The sequence below is a fragment of the Natrix helvetica genome (assembly GCF_964273705.1).
Source record: "Natrix helvetica genome assembly, chromosome: 4".
NCBI classification, from domain to species: domain Eukaryota; kingdom Metazoa; phylum Chordata; class Lepidosauria; order Squamata; family Natricidae; genus Natrix; species Natrix helvetica.
Genome location: NC_138550.1, coordinates 26,781,366 through 26,801,791, shown reverse-complemented (window position 1 = coordinate 26,801,791; position 20,426 = coordinate 26,781,366). Strand labels below are relative to the sequence as shown.

The 20,426-nt window shown below is 34.4% G+C and overlaps 1 protein-coding gene across 1 annotated transcript in view; it reads right to left on the bottom strand.

Moving 5' to 3' along the window:
- The window catches only part of NBEA (neurobeachin), a 370,152-nt gene that overhangs the window by 336,201 nt on the left and 13,525 nt on the right, over positions 1 to 20,426 (bottom strand). The window contains exons 2-6 of the mRNA XM_081951245.1: positions 7,924 to 8,155; positions 4,856 to 4,956; positions 4,325 to 4,420; positions 3,835 to 3,956; positions 572 to 698 (exon numbers count right to left, since the gene is read on the bottom strand). Coding sequence (XP_081807371.1) covers positions 572 to 698; positions 3,835 to 3,956; positions 4,325 to 4,420; positions 4,856 to 4,956; positions 7,924 to 8,155 — 678 coding nt within the window. The remainder of the gene's footprint in view (positions 1 to 571; positions 699 to 3,834; positions 3,957 to 4,324; positions 4,421 to 4,855; positions 4,957 to 7,923; positions 8,156 to 20,426) is intronic.

The following is a 20,426-nucleotide window of genomic DNA, read 5'->3' as shown; positions in this document are numbered from 1 at the left end:
TCTATCTATATGATTACTAACAGCTGAATAACTTGAGGACACATAATCAATGAATCAGTATAAAATATTGCAACTTTAAAATCTCAGTAAAAAATTCAACAAACAAAAAGGATAGAAACAAAATCTGAAAAAAGTTTTCATTTTCTTCTAATCTGAAATATATAAATGAGCAACATTTTTCACAAAGTAATTAACATTTCTGAATAAATATAGTGAGAGAAACTATAGTATTAATTGCAGGCATACATTTTTTATTATTATTTTTGATGTCCAGAAAAACACTACAATTTAATTTAATAAATTTGATAAAATTTCAAATAATATAGCGATATTCTATAGAAAAGTGAAGAAATTTAGTTTAATATTATGAACTGTGTTTTGTTACATATATTTGTACTGACAACTCGCCTTTTGCATGCATTTATTACTATGACTTAAAAATTGTCCAAAATGCAAAGAGTAAAACTAAAAATTTGGCCTGGCTCACCACTATAACTTTAATCATAATTACAAATAGGCTGATATTCTCCGATAATTGTTATAATTACAAATATAAGCATTTTGTGCTTACCTTGCGAGGCTGAAAATCATACTTCACACAGTGTTGAAAACCTTTGCCTTTTGATTTCAATGATGTGACTATTAAACAGTTACCAACAAAATGCGCAGAATAGCCAACCCCTTTGCTGGTGCGAAAACTGAAAATTTAAAAAATATATTTTAAAAAGAAGCTCTCCAAGAAAGTTAAGTAAGTTAAATTACGTTAAATTAAGTTAAGCTAAGTAAAGTTACATTACGTTACATTACGTTTGTTATGTTATGTTGTTATGCTATGCTAGTTATGTTTAATTAATAAAATCAAACTACACAGTACACAAACTGAAATTCATCTTTAACAATTTGACTGTTGCTATATGCATTACAGTATGTATTTCAAATGCTGCAAATAAATATTTCCTTCATTTTGATTTTTAAATTTTGTTTCTGAAAGATAAAAGAACAAAAATTTAAAAATAAAAATAAATAGAATATAAATATGGTACATATTTGAAACACTTTTTTTAAAAAAAATGCAATTTAAACCCGACCATGCAAATTGTTACAACAGACCTTACAATGTTACAGTGTCTCCATAGTTACATGATCAAGATTTGGCGGCTTTGCAACAAGCAGGTGTTTACGGCCACCATACTGTCCCACAATCACATGATCACAGTTGTGTGCTTAACACATGACTACCAAGCAGAATCAATGGAGAAGCCAGTAGTAAAATAGCAAGTTGTGGTCATATCATGATTTGCTTAACAATGACAGGTGACTCACTTAACAACCATGGCAGAAATGAATTAATAAATGTGTCATGGTATATGATGTCTTGCTTAACATCATGTCACTTTGTGATGGAATTGTTGGTCCCAATTGTGGTCATTAAGCAAGGAATACCTGTAATTGATCTAAAACTGTAAATTCAAAGTGCCAGTATTGTAGCTTAAGGACAATAACAAATACAAAAAAAAACTTTTTTAATAGGACAAAATGCTTTTATTCATAAAAAAATAGAGTTAGCAGAATATGTTGATTCATTATAAATTTTACAAAATCTATGCATAATGGCAACTAAAGATAGTATCTGTGTTGCAGGGATGTTATTAAGATATAATGAGGAAATTGGGGAAAAGCTTGCAAAATTTGTACCAGCATTCAAAATCATGGTTATAAATATCTCATTAAAGAAAAGTGGAAAAATTGGATTCACAGTAGTATTATAAATGTATTTTAGTTTATGTAAGACTAAAAGTCAATATATATTTCACACCACTGAATGTGGACTTAGAGCCCCCCAATATTCATAGATGCACCAGAATTATATCCTTAACAAATATAATTTATAACTTAAAAATAGTTAATAGCCTCCGTATCATAACGCATAACTCATTTCAGAAATATTGATTCGTTAGAGCAGTTACTTCATTCATTACCTTTAATGTCCTTAACAGTTGTAATGGTATGTGGGAATGATTATGGGAGACAGGAGGTCTCATAATGCACATAAAAGCAGGACTAACAGTAGACGTTAACATTATATAACATTGTTCCATAAAGACTCCTATAGACATTTTGCTTTATAATCCTAAAATTACCATTGGATTAACAATTACACATAGCTGACCTGTGGAATGATCTCCCTACCTCTAGTCAGCTGAATATAGCTCAAAGCTAAATGACCAAAGAAGACTTTGATGGGGACTGTTTATCGTATCTTTTCCTCTCAAGTAAAAGAGAAGACCTATATTTTTTAGGTTAAACATAATGAGAATTTTCCAGATGTCAGAAAGTAATTACTTGTAGACTTCTAGGCAGTAAAAAAACCTCAATTATATTCTTAAGAACTGTTCTTATTTTTTGATGTGCCCAGAGTCTTACCTAGTCTTTCCCACCACAGCTTTTTTTTTTAATTAGCAGAAAGATGAAGCATCTTTGCCTTCTTTTGGCCTATCAAGTTGGTGGAGAGAAAGACTCTGATAGAAATGAGTATCAGTGAAAGCAATCCCTAATGAATTCATACAAGGCTGACCCAGTTTGGTATGGCATATCCACAGGGTATGTGAAAACTATAAAGGACATTGTCTTTACACAACTCTAATCTATTTAAGGACACAGTGCCAGTCATGAAATGCAGGCTACCATATCTGGGCTATAAAATCTGTGCACTAGATAGTAGCAAAGAGATCTAGCCAATTCTAATTATTTGCTTCTATTTAAGGGTTATCTGCATTTCTGAAATCCAGACATGTAGTCCTAATGCAATACATCTGACTAAAGCAGAACAATGGAATCATGTCTCAAGTTCCACCATTTTGGGGTACGTGCCCAATATTGTAAAAGATGTAACAAAGCATGTAGCTGTCGTCATGAAACTAGAATGTTCCTTTTGTTATTGTCACCTTTCCTTATTCCCTATATTTTTGTCATTATTAAACTCCTTTTTTTTCAGCAGGTTCATCCACACAACAAACTATCTCTCAACATAATGCACATACTGTATTTTTTTCTAGAAAGCAATACATAGTAAATTTTATGACTATATCTTTTTCCTACTGTCCTATTTCTAAACACAAAAGCCAAAGGTGTTTACATAACAAAAGAAAATCAGTGCAATTTATTTATTAATTTCAGACATTTGGAAAGTATAAGTGAAGCTGAAGTGTAGAATGCATCTACTTCTCACATTTTTATTATAATATTGACTCCAAGTTAACTGGATTATTTTTTATAAATGGAGGAACATATACATTTATGTAAAGAGTAAACCCAGCCTGTTTGAGTTGGCCAGCCTAGTCCTATGTAATACATTTCCAAGCCCAATAGTTTATAATGTTGGATATGGAAAGAAATGATCAAATACAAATTATATTTATTCAAAGTCACAATCTTAAATGTAATTCTTGCTGTGCTTAGTTTCACTGATTTCCTAATGGAAAGCATACAGCATCCGTTTATTAATACATTATATAGGAATCCTCTATGTTGCATTGGAAAAATATTACTTATTTAATAGTTTGGTTTATGTTAAGCTTTCCGCCATCAACATACAGTATTCTTTCCTACAATTCTTCTTAATACAACAACCCTGTGATAAATTGGACTGGGAGATACTAAGTAAACATACAGAAGACTATGGTATAAAGATTTTCTCTTTTCTTTGGTTATTTCCATCTAGTTACAACAATACCTGAAAAGTCCTGTTTTCTCTACTAAAGAGGTAAGCAAGCAATTATATTTAATATTTAAATATTTAATTAAACAACAGTAAAAATATCACAATATACTTACCAATAAAGATATGGTTTATCTTTATCTACATTAATATTATTCAATGGATCCATGCGAAACCAAGTGTTAAGCGTAAACCCATTTTGATAAGGCCACTTGGCAATTGGAGGCAATGCAATTGCCTATGGAAAAAATGAAAACAAAGTTAATTAATACCAAATAAACTAAAAATGATTTGCAAAAAATAATGAATACATCTGTCTGGGCTTCTGTTTTTTTTTGGGTGTGTGCCCACTTTCCATTTCTTTCTTTAGCATAGATAATGCACATGATCCAGAGTTTCTGAAGGATGAAATGTGTAGCAGAATACACCTAGTAGCTGTTTTACTAAGAAAAATCATTTCAGATATCTTTCTCAGATATCAAAGCTCTGAAAGTAGTCATACTAATTCTATATAAGTGAAACAATTAAACATGGTATTTTCATATTTATACATTACAAGAGGATTTAAGTTTTACTATGATCAATAAAGTATTGCTTAAAACTTACTGCAGCACTGCAGCCTGGAAAGTTGAAAAAAGTATCAGGACCATGCCTCTGTGGCATCTGATTAAGGACTGACAACAGCTTGACTGCATGTCTAGGCTATCAAAAACAAAATTATACAATTATTTTTACTGCATTTATTTATTAGATTTATATCCCATCTCACCTTCAAGAATGAGACAGCACACACAGAACACTCTCCTCAAATTTCCCTCAGAAGAAAGTTATAGGCTTAAAGTTATCAATGAATTCCCTCATATATATGAAACTGGGTCTCACCAGCTGTATTTCAACATTAAAACCGCTATGCCATGCCATTAGTATTTATATTTATAGTAACGTTCATTTTATTCACTTACAATGTGATACTGTATAGTAGTTGGTATCTAGTTTTCCAAATAGATTAGAAATTTATTTTAAAGAAGTCGTAAGAAGCTGTCTTAAAATTTTAAAAAAAATGCTAAATTTTTTACACATGATGTTGCACCTTAATTAAACAAGTCATAACTTACGTTTGCATTAGCTATAGCTTACCCAGATTCCATTTTCACCACGAAGCATGCTGAATAAAAGCTTCAATTCCTTAACGGTAATGCTGTAGCTGGCAAGAACCCCCAACATATCAACGAGAAGATCTTCAAAGAAAAATAAAATTACTCCATTGCTATTTTTTTTAATATAAATAATATTTCAAAGTACAAACTGGATTGACTGTTAAAATTATTAGTTCTGAATGCTAGGTTTCACAGCAATTAAAGACTGTCTTGCAAAATTCAGAGGAATAATGATAAGCCCTAAGAATTTATTTTGAGATTTCTTAGATCTGCCATGACAAAAGCCCAAACCATTTGTGCAATTGAATGGATGGATAAAAAGTTCATATTGTGAGTTTTCCCTTTTTTCATAAATAAATTCAACAATATAGAAAGGTTTGCAATAATGCAAGAAATACTGATCAAGAGAAGAATCTTTATTACTTCAACCAGTTTCTGAAATGATCAGAGATTATTTTGTAACTATATGGAAGCTTTTATCAACCTTTAACTTTAACTTAAAGTAGAAATATTGTTTTTTTAATCTTAAATTTTGCAATTATATATCAGGTGATCTTCATTTATGATCACTAGGTTGAGTGACCATACAAAGTTATAATCATAATGAATGAGTAGCAATATGACTAGTCCTCATAATTGCCCGCTGTCACACCATCCCTGTGATCCTATGATCACAATCCAAGAGGTTGGTGATCAGCTCACAATTGTGACATCACGTCCTACTATTTTATGCAAATAGTAACTGTAAATTTGCAAGATGTGTTGCAACTTTAATTATAGGTAATCCCTGATTTACAACCATTCATTTAGCAACTCAAAAAAGTGCCTTATGACTAGTCATTACATTTATGACTGCAGCATCATCCCCATGGCCATGAGGCAAGTGGCCATTAGCATGTATTTATGAGGGCAGCAGCATCCTGGGGTTGTGTGATTGCTCTTTGCAACCTTCCCAGATGGCTTCCAACAAGCAAAGTCAATTGGAGCATCTGAATTTGCTAAACAACTGCATAATTCACTTAACAACTACAGGGATTTGTTTAATCATAACCAAAAAGGTTGCAAAATTGAGTTGATTCATTAATAAAGGCCTAGCTTAGCAATGGAAATTCTGATCATAAGTCAAGAACTACCTCTGATAAATTTTCTAAGCTGAAGTTGACTAATGATCAACTTTTTGGTACTGCAAAACAATTTATAGACTACCAGATATTCTCCAAAACAAACATACAAGTATTTAATAGGTTGATATAAAGAAAGTTGGGAATACTTTTAATCAAACATTGGATACTTTTTGAAAACTTAATACTCCATCCTCCAAATAATATTCTTAAATTCATAACATTTTCCAATAGTTATTTCTTAATTTAACTGAGTGAATATTGAGCATTGTCTGACTTTATTTCTTGTGCACTGAAAAAATATTTTCAATTATTATTTCCTGGTATCTCATTCTGTATATTTAAAACATGTGATAGAAAATATTTTAATTTCAGACCATGGAACCATGAAGCTTATTGCTTTAGTGATAAAAATCTAAATATACACTTTGTCCTTGCATATAACATTGAATGATAAAATTATTAGAGCGGTGGAACAGAAAATGGCATAGGATTTTCTTTTTCATATTAAAAGGGTCTTAAGTTATATATCTGTCTTCACTTTTGAACAGCATTATCACATTTACTCAGTTATATGTTCTTCATATTAAGGAAGCTAAATTTGGCTAAAATTAATTTTTACTCTTTAGGCCTGCCATCCATTTGGGTCCTTGTTATTTACAAACCTCAAGCTTAATAACAAACTTTATGCTTCTAAGATGGATTTTTATCATATTACATAAAGCAGTGATGCTGAAAAAATGGAGAGAAATCCAGTACATTATTGGCCTTCATATTTCAGAATTACATAATGTAATATTGTAGCATCTATTGGGGATAAAATTGGAATAAGTATGAAGAGTACAGACTCTGTCATCAAATATTTAAATTTTATTCTACACTATACTATCAATCCTTCATTTACAGAAGTCTCACATACTTAATTCATATTTTTGGTTTAACTCCATATAGGTAAATCTCAACACTTACAGTTATCCTGTAAGTCAAAGTAAATCAGATTCAGTGACAATAGGTCATATTAATAATCTAGAAAAACATAATAACTCCTTCATGTTCACATAAGAATTTCCAGGAAGCTTTCTCATCTGGTACTATGAAACTAACTACCAAGGTGATTAAAAAAAAATCCAACAGATGCTTTAAAACTTCTTTTAAGATTTACAGTAAGATAAATGGAAACACCAAGATTGATTTACCTACCTTTTAAAATTCCATTCATTATTTTAAACAACTTTACAACACATACATTTGTTTGTGAAGTGCATCTCTAAAGGTTCTCTGTGAAAATAAGTGGCTAACATAGAATGTCAGAGTTTAGTTCCTGGATTCAATTCAAGAATTATTATCAGATCCTTACTGTAATCCTAACAAAAATTAAAATACTGGTTGTGTAAGAAATAGTTCAATACCTATATTTTGTGATATAAAACATTGAGGAAAATAATTGATCATATTGCAAAATAATATGATTTAATACACATTAAAAGCTTAAAAATACTCCCTAAACTTGCATTTAAATTTTGTTTTTTGGCTGGTGCACAAGATTTTTGATATATACTAATGCTCTTTCAACATGATAGTTTTCATTCAAATAATCCTTATAAAGCATTTTTTAAACATCTGCAAAATTTAAAGTTTGATTTATTTTGATTACCACCCAGTTCAAATTCACAAATGTCAAACTTTCAAAATTTTATTTTTGAGGATTTAATTTTTTAAAAAAAAAAATGGTGTCTGAGAAAGTGGTATCAGCAATAATCATAATCTATTCATATTTCTTTAAATACATAATTTCATTAATTACAAAATAGCCTGAACTTTTTAAATTCCAAACTGTGCTCAGATAATATCTTGTAATAATTAATCAGTTCATATACAATGTTAAAATATATATCTGGATTATGATAATCTATTATATAAATTATACCTGCAATCATATCATCCACAGTACTCATCTTCAATAGCACCTGTTCAATTAAACCAACTTCTGTGCTGGTCTGTAAATTCCGGACACTTTTACGAAGGATGGCAGTGAACATACTCCAAATTTCTGCTTGACATGTTACATCACAGTGCTCTAAAAGTTCTGACATGCATGTTATACTTTCTGCATCTTGGATTATAAAGTTCATCTCTAGATCAAATTCTCCACCAACCAACTGAAAATTTAAAAAGAAAAAAATGTTAATTTACTAGACTTTTCAAGATTCAGGCAAAGTAATTTAATTTTTTTGATGTTCATGAACTATTTTGTGATCTACAAAAATGAATGTATTTTTAGGGGTTACCTTTAAGATTTTCTTTATTCACTGTCTTTCCAGAGTTGCAACCCAGATGTGTATTTGTAAATAGTGTGATATTAATTAAAATATATGATAGTAAATTAATAGAACATCAAATTTTATCTTAAAATCACTATGTGCCTATATGATCATAATACTGTAAAGTGTATGACAAAGGCTAGAAAAATTAAACAAAATTCCCTTTTCTTTAATTTTTTTTTTTACAAAAGTCTTTAGAAATTTACGTTGAGCATGGAAAGATGAGTCTGTAAAGCCCATCTCTAGATTGGTATGTAGTAAGAAATTCATTGTGATGGTGGGAACTGAATTTGGTAAGGTTTACACAGGGATAGATCAGGCCCAAATCAAAACTGATTGTTTATTAACACCCTCCAAACTTAGAGTCTCTTTATATATTATTAGGACCTTAGTTAAGAGAATAGAGAATGCAATCAGAAGCTAGTAACAACACGGTTAGTTTTAGAAAACATAAGGGGTAGGATAGATATATGTCATCTGTAATACTTCGTGTTTCATTACAATGCTGTCTTGATTTTATTGTTGTAGCCAGAAACCCATTTAAAGTATGATATATATGTGACAGAAATAAAGTTTTTTTTCATTTCCAAATCCTATCTAACCCTCTATGTAGACTGAAGTTCAGAAGCCCAACTCTTCTATTTATAAAAAAAGGCATTGAGCATAATGAGACATAGGACATATTTTTCAAGAGCTTACCTCTATTATTAAATAACTGCTACATACATACATACATACTGAAGCAGTTTTATTAATTAACTGTCTAGACTGGTTTATGTACAGTCCACACAGAATCCACCAATACTGTCAGAGAAATAATGCTGCCATGAGCATTTCACAATAGTCTCTAGTGCGCATATTAATAAACATTCCTACAGCAAGCTTTCAAAACAATTACTTTCTTAAAAAATATAATAGTATGAGCTAAATGAGACAGTGTTGTACTAATTTTCAAGCATCTTTCACGTATTTTAGCATCTTTTTTAATCATCTCAAAATAATAAAACACCAGCAACAATAAGGTTCCTAAGGTTTTAACTGTTATTTCATTTGCAAATCTGTACATAATTGCTATTATAGTAAATAAAAAACCACAGTTGGAAATTTGATGTCATTCTATGTTTCACATTTGACCTTCAACACCAGTCTTGGTCTTTTTAATTCAAAACATTTTAATTCCAAACCTTTTCCTCTCCATGAAAAACTATGCCTGCCATCTACAAGCAAATTAATACCAGTTCCTAAATGGAACAGAAGCCAGTATTTGGGGGGAAACTAGAAAGAAATAGTTAGCTCTAGTTTCTTTGCTACCTCTCTTAACTGAAGTTCTTCAGTTACAAGACGTTTAGAAGCAGTATTTTCAAATGGACTTGATCATAAGTATTCATTAGGTCAACTAGAGCAAAACAACCAAGTACAAAGTATCGAAGGAATAGATCAAACATCCAGCTCTTGCTTATCAATGGAGACCAAGTGGAGCAAGTGGCCAGTTTTAAGTTTCTGGGTGTTATTATAAAAGAGGACTTGACCTTGGGCACTCACATTGCAGCACTGGTCAAAAGGGTCCAGCAGAGATTATACTACCTGAGACTTCTCAGGAAACAACTGAATGAAAAACTGCTGGTGACCTTCTACTGCTGCACCATAGAGACCATTTTAACTTACTGCATCTGTGTAAGATTTGCCAATAGCACAGTGGCAGATAGGACAGCACAGCTATTGCCCAGAGGATCATTGGTTGCCCTCTCCCCTCTTTGGAAGAGGTTTATAGCTGCCGCTGCCTTAAGAAACTTCAAAACATTCTTAAAGATCCATATCATCCTGGGCACCTTTTTTTTTTAACTTTTACCATCTGGCAGATGGTACAGGATAATAAAAACAAGGACAAATAGACTGAAAAACAGCTTCTATCCCAGGGCAGTAACCATATTGAATTCTACTGTATAGTGCAGGGGTGGCGAACAAGTTCGACAAAAACAGCCAAAATTTTAAACTGTGAGAGTCAGAGAGCCACACCACGCAGTGACCTGCCAAAACAGACCCGGAAGCAATGTTCCCTCTAATTTTTTTTCGATGTGAGCAGAAAAGTATAGTGCTTGAGCGGCACATTTTCATGCCTGAGCACCCGAATTTTTTTCACAGATGTCACCTAAGACAACAACGAAATCAGTATTATTTGAAACTCAAAGTTATGTTTCTTCAAGGTACCCGCTTAATTCAAAGTGTTATATAATATCAGTATCACTTAACAACGCTCCTGCTTAGCAACCAAAATGTTGGCTCAGAAACTCTGGCATTTGAAGCACGCAACTCTTAAAGCTGTCAAGTTACAAGACCCTTGCACCCCTAGCCCTTTAGGGAAAAAAAAAACCAGGGGTCTTCAAACCTGACAGCTTTAACACTTGTGGACTTCAACTCCCACAATTCCTCCTCCAGTCATGTTGCAGCGACGTCATCTGCGTGGATCTGCTCCATCTTTGCTTTCTTCATTGTGGGCAGGGCTTCTGCTGAAGATGCCGACGAGTACGAGTTGCCACCAGAATAACTGCTGCTACCTCCTCCTCCTCCAACAGAATCACCAGATTTGCTCCTGAGCTCAGCGCTGGGTAACCTCTGCCCCCTCCCCCTCCTCCGTGCTTTTGACGAGCCATGAGGCTTTTTTTCCCCTGCTCCCCCCCCGCCTTCCTACTGGCTCCTCAAAAGCACGGCGGAGGAGGAGGAGGGGGCAGGGGTAACCCAGCGCTGACTGAGCTCAGCTGCTCCGAGCGGAGGGGAGGCGCCGTTGCCACGCGCGGAGATGCCGGCTGGAGCTTTGGCGGCTTCATCTCAGCCGCAGCGCCGGGCGGCAAATCCAGCAGTGCTGCCTGTTAGAGGAGGATGAGGAGGAGGTGGCAGCAGTTCTTCCGGTGGCGGTGGGGGCTTTGGGGCTTCACAACTAGCCTCAGTCGCCCCGTGCTCCTCAAAGCAAGTCTGGGGAAGTCCTTTGCAGGCGGCCCGTTCTAGCTGCCTGCAAAGGACCTCCCCAGCTTCCGAAAGGGAGCACGCGATCCGAGCCACAGTATACTAAATAATGACAAGAGGCAAAGAGCCTCATTTATTTTGGCCGGGAGCCGCATGCGGCTCGCGAGCCGCGTGTTCGCCACCCCTGGTATAGTGCAATACAAATGCAATATCGGGTTTTCAATTCAATTGTATAGAATGTGAAGGATGTGTAGGGTTTTTTTTCAATAGTTATAATGTTCACTGAAGATGGCCTTTAATTTTGTTGTACGAGGTGCAATGACAATAAAGTAAACTAAACTAAACTACAAGCAAAGCTTTGGCAGGTCAGACACCTTTTTATCAGTTACAAAATATAAACTGTAATTGTGAAAGACAGTACTTTGGGGGGAAAGTTGAAAGGAGACCTGAGACAAAATAATTTAACAAAATAACCAGGCATAACCATTGTTTTCTCAGTATCAGTGTAATAAGAAAACTTGGTCTCTGTTCCTAAGAAATATTGTTAAATCTGAATTCTAGTTCAACTTTTCACAGTGAGGTCAGTATTTCTTATTATCTTTTATTTAACAATGCCACTTTAAAAGTATCCTAGATGGTTGAAATGTTTCCTGTTGGTTTTTGATATTATTTTTGATGTACAACTTTTATTGATTTATCCTTCTAAGAGACACTGCCAAGTTTATCTATCCAGAGTATCATGGGCATTGCCAACAATTAATTGCATATAAAACACTGGAGAAGAAACAAATATACATTTCCTTGTAGTTATGATTGATGTTATAAATCCTGTGGCAATGTTTTCACAATATATTTAAAAGTAGTTGTCACCTGGATTTGCCACAGACTTTGGTTCCTATATCTGTTTCCCTTGGCATGATATAATAGAATATCACATATATTACAATAGTTCAGGGTATATTTAAATGTACTATGAGAATTTTTAGCCCATCATGGACAATGTTTTCTTTTCTTAAGTTCCACATGGAAGTTCCATATTGCATACAGAGAGCTATACAACTTCATACAACTGTTAACCTTTAACAATAGGCCACTGGGTTCAAAACTAGTTGAATTTAATTATTTCTTCATGAAACATTCAAAATTATTAAATTTAAAGGACAAGTTTTTAAGAATTCTATTATTACTACTGTTGATGTTTTTATTGTTCCTACTTCTGCTCTACAATATGTTTTTCCTTATGAAAAATAGGGATATCAGTACTGCAGGAAGTAAGCATTTTCTTTCTCTCTAATTGGTAGGTATAATCTGAAACAATGACACCAATCACCAGAACATGCATTCAGTCAATTCAGTACTGAATTTTTATTGTATACTGCAGGAATCAAGGTAATAAAGGAGTCAGCCGCATTCAGGGATGCTACCCAACTGTCTCACCATATCAACGCACTTGGAGAAATGTTCTGGATTTTTTTCTCTGCCATATGTATTCAACTTCTTTGGAGTTAATTACTTGTATCAGCTTCTTCTCATATTTGGTTGACTTATGTCCAATTTTCAAACATGACGACTAACAAATGCAAATGAACATGATTCTGATCCACTTTACATAATTTCCAAATAAGGAGGAAGAAAACAAGACATGAGCTATATGCTCTACTCCCAGCTACTAATCTATTCACTTGATATGTGCATTTTGGTGCTGTATACTATGAAATATCTCAGTTACTGCATTACTATAATATAGTATGAAAGCCATAGTGGCTCAGTGGTTAGAATGCAGGATTACAGGCAAATTCTGCCCACTGCCAGCAGTTCGATTTGCACCAGCTCAAGTTTGACTTGGCCTTCCATCCTTCCAAGGTCAGTAAAATAAGGACCCAGATTATTTGGGACAATATGCTGACTCTGTAAACCACCTAGAGGGCTATAAAGCACTGTGAAGCAGTACATAAGTGCTAGTGCTATCTTTCAATCAAAGACAAATATTTGTTTTTTAACTGTATTTGTGATCTATTTTTATATGATTGCTTACTATAATTTTTCCTTGGTTGTTATCCACCTAGAGTTATGAGTTGAATATGGGTGGCCATAATAATTTTCTAAGTAATCAAATAAATATGGAACTATGATTATAGTAAAAATAACTCACTACAAACCATCAACATAAACTGTAGTTGCAATACCTTGCCATAACCATTTTTAAGGATTCAAGAATAATAAATTCACTAAAGAAAAAAATTATATCTGGAGAAGAACTAGACATAGTAGACCACTATATATATCTCAGCCAACAGATCTTAATGGTGATCCTTCAATAAAGGAAACTGAATGGCCTGTTAAATGAGATTGGCAGGCATTTGGCAAGCTAAGTGTAATTTTTAAGAACAACCTTCCCCTATGCCTGAAAAGTTTTTGATCGCAATGCGCTTCATGTTCTAACATATGTTGGTGATACGTGAACACTAACCTCACAATCAATACAAAAATATAAGTATAATCTTTATTGTCATTGTACTTAAATACAACAAAATTGGTTTTAACCTCACTGGTGCAAAATTATAACAGAAAAGAAAAAAGAAAGAAAAAGAAAAAGAAAACTAGCATGTGGATGGAGTGATTGTGGTTGTATTTAAAAGTCTGACAGCCCAAGGATAGAAACTACCTTTAAACCTGTTTGTTCGTCTGGCTATACTTTGATGCCTTCTGCCTGATGGTAGAAGTGCAAAGAGACACTGACCAGGGTGTGAATCATCTCTGAGTATCTTCCTTACTCTGCTAAAGCAGCGAGATCTGGCGATGTCATCCAGTGGTGTCAGAGGACAACCTATGGTTTCTTGTGCAGAACTGATCACTCTCTGTAGTGCCTTCCTGTCTGCAGCTGTTAAACCAGCATATCATACTATAATACAATATGTGACGACACTTTCTATGGTGGACCGATAGAAAGAGGTCATCAGCCATTGTTCCACCTGATTTTTTCCCAGGACTCTAAGGAAATGAAGTTTCTGTTGGGCCTTTTCAATCACCAGAGACATGTTGTTTTTCCAGGTGAGATCTTGACTAATAAACACTCCCAAGAATTTAAAAGAGGAAACCCTCTCCACACAGCCCCCCTTGATATACAGTGGGGCAGGTTCCTCTCTGTGCTTCCGGAAATCTAGCACCATCTCCTTTGTCTTACTAGTGTTTAGATGTAAGTTGTTTCCTGAGCACCATGCGGATACCTTCTGGACTTCTTCCCTGTATGCTGATTCGTCCCCTCCAGTTATGGGAACCACTATGAGTGGCACAAAGAGCCATGTAAAGATGCATGCTTGGCATTGCAAGACAAGACAGAAAGAGCTACACATAGATTAGAGAACAAACGAAAACATGCAGTATCATCAAGAGAGTAAAAGAACTGAAATGGAAATGGACTGGTTACATAGCAAGAAAACTGATAGCAGGTGGACCAACACCATCATAAAATGGATCCTACTTGATAAAAAGCTTCCACAAAAGAAACCTAAAACAAGATGGATTGACAACATCAGCAAGAACTGCGGGCCCAAATGGCAAAAACAAGCTCTGGACCATATAGGTTGGAAACATGCGGAAGAGGCCTACATCCTGCAGTGGATAGACAATAGATAATGATTATGATTTAAGGATTCACTATCTCCAAATTCACTAATGTAGCATATGAACCAGGTAAAATATTGCATTCCTCTTGGTTAATCTACCAAGCAAACCAACATGCCAATTAGAGAAATAAAGACCAAAAATGAATAGAATCATCTGCCCTTCCTTTTTATCCAACAGACAGGAGAAAAATAGATTCTTCTGAACTAATTGTATATTACACAGGTGCTTATTATTATTTGCATGGTTTTTTGTACAAACCAAATATCCCATATTGCAGTTTAAAATATTATATCAATTACATCCGAGCCTTACACATTGTATTAAGCTATTCTATGATTTATTTAGGCAATGTAAACTTTGTCAAACAAACCTAGAATTCTACAATAATATTATCCAAATGTGAAACAGGAATACTTATTGGAATCTATACTATAGAGATTTTTATCCTGATTTTGTTTAAGTAATAAAGACATAAGAATCTTCTTAATGACTATGAAGGTTATACTTATAATATTAAGGTCACAAAGTGAATGGATTACCTTGTATATCTGAGTTTCTTTCTGCAAGGAGTATTTTTATGCCTCTTACAAATATTAAAATATATACAATCACAGTTGTATATATTTTCAAAATGACAGCTAACTGTGATATTGCCCTTATGTATATATTGCCCTTATGTATATATTTATTTATTGTCCCACCATTATTATTTTTATAAATTTCAGGAAATAAACATACCTAATACTCTTTCATCTTCCTATTTTGTCCACAAGAAGTTTGTAAGGTGGGTTGTGCTAAGAGAGAGAGAGAGAGACTAGCCCAAATTCACCGAGTTGGCTTTCATTCAACCAATTTGGCTCTTTGTTGATACACAATCAAAAATGCTACATGAATCATGGATCATATGGATCAAATGCTAAATATACATATATTTATAAAATAAATAAATCCCTCATGTTGATCATGATCAACGGTGATTAAAAGGGCCACAAAAAATAAATTACAGGTTGTCTACTCTGAAGAAGGCCTTAAAACAGCTTTCTCAAGACTTAGAGCTTGTCATTTCAAAGAGATGATGAACAATGATTGGGATGGCCAAACTAGATATGATGCTATATTTACTGATGTGTGAAAGACAATACATGTAGGGGTTGGGGAACACAGGGAACTACTGTATATTGTTTAACTTGTTAGGGTGTTTGCGGTTTTTAATTTTCCTTCCAGAATGGTAATTAAGCATTTCAGCATTATATAGGTTCACTGCTGGGTATTAAGCAATGTTATATCAAAGGAACTAATAGTTTCTGCTATCTTAATTTAATGGCCCATTACCCAAATATTTTATATGTTTTAACAGGCGCAGCAAGATTTTTAAAATGTCTAATTTCTTAATTGTTTAGCAGGTAAAAACTCTGTCAGAGTAGCCTCTAATGGAATAAATGAACTGTGGAGTCTAGCTCAGATAAGTTGCAATACTTATGTATGAGGTTATTTATGATGCCATCATAGCAGGTTCTTGTTTCTTGGTGAAAATATGCTATTTTAAAATAAAGATACATATGTGAATAACATCATATGCCATTCAGGTTTTACCTCTATTGCATGCTCTATTCTGTAAAAGAATACACTATCATATTTAATTTTTTTCCCAGTACCGGTATTATGCAAACATCTGGTACAAAATGTGTTGATAATGCCTAATGTTCCAATATCTCAGGGATTGCCACAAAGAAGAGGGAGTCAAACTATTCTTTGAAGCACCTGAGGGGAGAACAAGAAGCAATGGGTGGAAACTAATCAAGAAGAGAAGCAACTTAGAACTAAGGAGAAATTTCCTGACAGAACAATTAATCCGTGGAACAACTTGCCTCCAGAAATTGTAAATGCTCCAACACTGGAAGTTTTAAAGAAGATATTAGATAACCATTTCTCTGAAGTGGTGTAGGGCTTCCTGCATAAGCAGAGGGTTGGACTAGATTCCAAGGTCCCTTCCAACTCTCTATTCTGTCCTCTTCTATTCTATTTTATTCTATTCTAAGATGATGCCTTCTAAAATTAAATTGCAGATTCATTTGAAGAGGAATGACTATGTACTGCATGGACATTTTATTTATGTTAACATTTGTTGGGAAACAGCATGGTCCTCTCAGGAAATTTCTCAAATGTCTTTCTGACAATTTCTCTTTCAGGGAGTGGAGAAATGAACAAGGATCAGATATCCACAACTTGATTACTAATTAATAGAGAAGTTTTACTTGAAAAAGTGGAAATAGGAACATTTAATCACAATGAAAAAGTGAAGGGAATGTATATCAAATGTGTACAGATGACATAAAATTAGATGGGATGCTTAACAGAACACAAAAATAAAATCAAAATTATCTTAATAGGTTAGAGAAATTGCTCAAAGTAACAACATGAAAATTAACAGAGTAATACCAAAGTTCTCAATTTCAAAAACAAAAATCAAATGAACAGAAAAATCAAATAAATAGATGGACAATCTCTGCATAAAATATTATTTATGCAAAATATCTTGAATAAATACTTGATTGAAAACTAAGTACAAATAAACAAAATGATGTAACTGCAAATATAGTCAATGTCATTAAGGCTGAATCAACAGAACCATTCCTCTTTATTTTATTTTGATGAGACCTCCACCTCAAGTAATATATTTAGTTTTGATCCCCATACTAAAAAGGATTTGAAGAAACTCATAAAGTTTCAGAGATGTGCACCAGACTATGATAATAGAAAATGCCCTACAAAGAGAGACCAAACAGAGCTAAATTTGATTAACTATTATATGAGAAAAAGACAAGAAGGATAGAGTTATGACAGCATCCTTCAAAAAACAGAAAAACAATCTTATAGAAGAAGGTCAAGATACGATCTGAGTGCAGGATCCAGATTAATGGATTAAATTTACATAAAGGCAGATTCCAACTGAAATTGTTTGTTTGTTGGTTGGTGTGTATCATTACAATTAAAATGGTAAAAAATATGAAACTTAAATATGGCAGCCCAGATTAAAAATAATCATAACAATAAAAAAAACATGATAGCTGCACTATAGACACACTAATCCCAGGTTTGGAAACACAGTTGGGTGTTAAGGGCGTTCCAGAACCATAGGACAGTGGGCAGGTGGAAGGATGCTGCTCCAGAAAGTAGGACAGTGATAGAACCCAAATAGCAACATTTAATTGAAGGGATCTGGAGAACATGCATTCTATTGGAAGGGAGAAACAATTGGAGATAGGTGGTCTCTCAAATAATCAGACCCTGTGCTATGAAGGGCTTTATAGGTAACAGTCAACATCTTATTAGAACAAGAAGAATATTAGCAAAAACCTACTTATCAGTAAGAGCAGTCTGACAATAGAACAAACATTGCCTAGAGATATAATAGGCTTCCTTCTGCTGGATGAGTCAAACAATCAATTCAGTTGTTTAATTTCCTGCTCTGAGAAAGAAGCTGGGTTTGACAATGTCCTAAGAAATCTCTTGCATATTTTTCATGTCCCGGCACATTTGAAACTAACTTTATATACAGTTAGTATCTGTGGCAAAGCAGAACCTTTTACTATTAATTATTAGAAAATGGAAGTTATAGTTATTTCCAAAAAGACTTAATATTTGACAGACCCTTCTAAATACTACCTTATTTCATCCTTATAGTAGTTCTTGCATATTTCTGTCAAGGTCAACTCCAACTTTGTATTTCTCTGAAGGTCAACACCAACTACAGTGCCTTTATCTGCTTTCTTCCCCCTTTCACCTGCTGTGTAGCCCTATATAGTCACGGAAATGAACTCCGAAAAATTATTCAGAGAAGGTTAAACCATGTAAAAATGCTTTAAGGTAGGAAATAGGAAAAGTGTTAATAAGAGACTCAGACTTGCTGTGGCTGACCCTTTGGGATATTAGAAGGAGAAAAGGATAAACCAAATCAGGCACCAAGATTCTGTTCTCATCAAATTTTCTATTCTGTTTGATATAATCTGTCTAACTCAGAGGCCTGGAAGACAGGAATTTCATACCCTAGGTTCTTATTTGCCAATAAAACAGAGCTATATACGAACAACATAAAAATCTGGAACTAAAAATACTGCTCTCTTAAGAAGTTTCACTGTATATAGATCCAGAATTGATCCTAGAATATTCTGGTCTCACACTAGTCACACCATCATTTTCTGACCTATTACCAATATCAGCATTTCTACTTATTGTAAGGTAATACAGGTAGTCTTCAACTTACGACCACAACTGAAAGCAGAATTTCTGTTGCTAAGCAAGGTGGTGGTTCAGTGAGTCGTGTCTGGTTTTGTAAACGTTTTTGCCATGGCTGTTAAGAAAATCACTGTGGTTATTAATTGAAGCATGTGGTCGTTAAGTGTATCTGGCTTCCCTCATGATTTTGCTTGTTGAGAGACAGCTGGGAAGGTCACAAGTGGTGATAACCTGACCCCAGAACGCTGCAACTGTCATAAATAGATGCCGATTGCCAAGTGCCCCAAATTTTGATCACATGACCATGGGGATGCTGTGACATTCATAGTTGCAAGGAACTGTTATCACTTTTTTTCAGTGCTGTTGTAATCAGTGGTGGGTTCCGGATCCCGTTGCAACCGGTACGTTGTGACGGGGCCGGGCGTCCACACGTGCTGCGTGCACATGCGTACTTACCGCCCACAATGCTCCAGCTACTCAGCGGAGCATCGCACTGGCACTGTATGCTCCGCGTGCGTACGCAAATGGCCCGGTTGTGTCAAATACACGTAAGGATGGCGGGTGGGCCCTCCGAAGAACCATACCGGAACTCTACATGGTGCTCCCAGCAGGCACCAGTACACCCGTACCGGGGCGTACCGGTCGTAACCCACCACTGGTTGTAACCATTCATTAAACAAATGGTTGCAAGTTGAGGACTATCTGTAAAGATTTGGTGAATCTTTTGGGCTCAGCATTATCAAAAATTCAGAAAATGTCTCCCTTGACTTTACTGGTATGTCACGTACATCCCTTACAAAGGAGATCTCTCTGTACCTCCTCAATGAATTCTCTTCTCCTCTGGAGTCTCCTCACTGGACTTTCTGGAAGCTGCGCAAGAGAGCCTTGCTCTCATGGGTATTCTGGAGCCTCATAAAACCGTGCGATAATCCTCATGTGATTTTTCAGTGCCTCAAAGGCTGCATGAGAGCAAGGACTTCTCACACAATTTTCACTAGGTCCAGAGGCCTGGTGTGTCAATAAAAAAATTATGATGTGTCACCTGTGACATGCATGTCATAGGTTTGCTGTCACTGTTTTAAGGGTTAAACTTAAAATGACTTCTTTTTCTGAAAACTGAAAGTCTACTCTGCTCAGACAGTCAATTTTCTCTACTTTCTTATATTAGTTTTCTATGAAGAAAAACTCAAATGTTCTGATGCAGTCTGCATTATTGTTTATCTATTAAATGTTTTATCTATTAAATGTTTTGAAAATATTTGGGTTTAATATAAGACAGAAACAT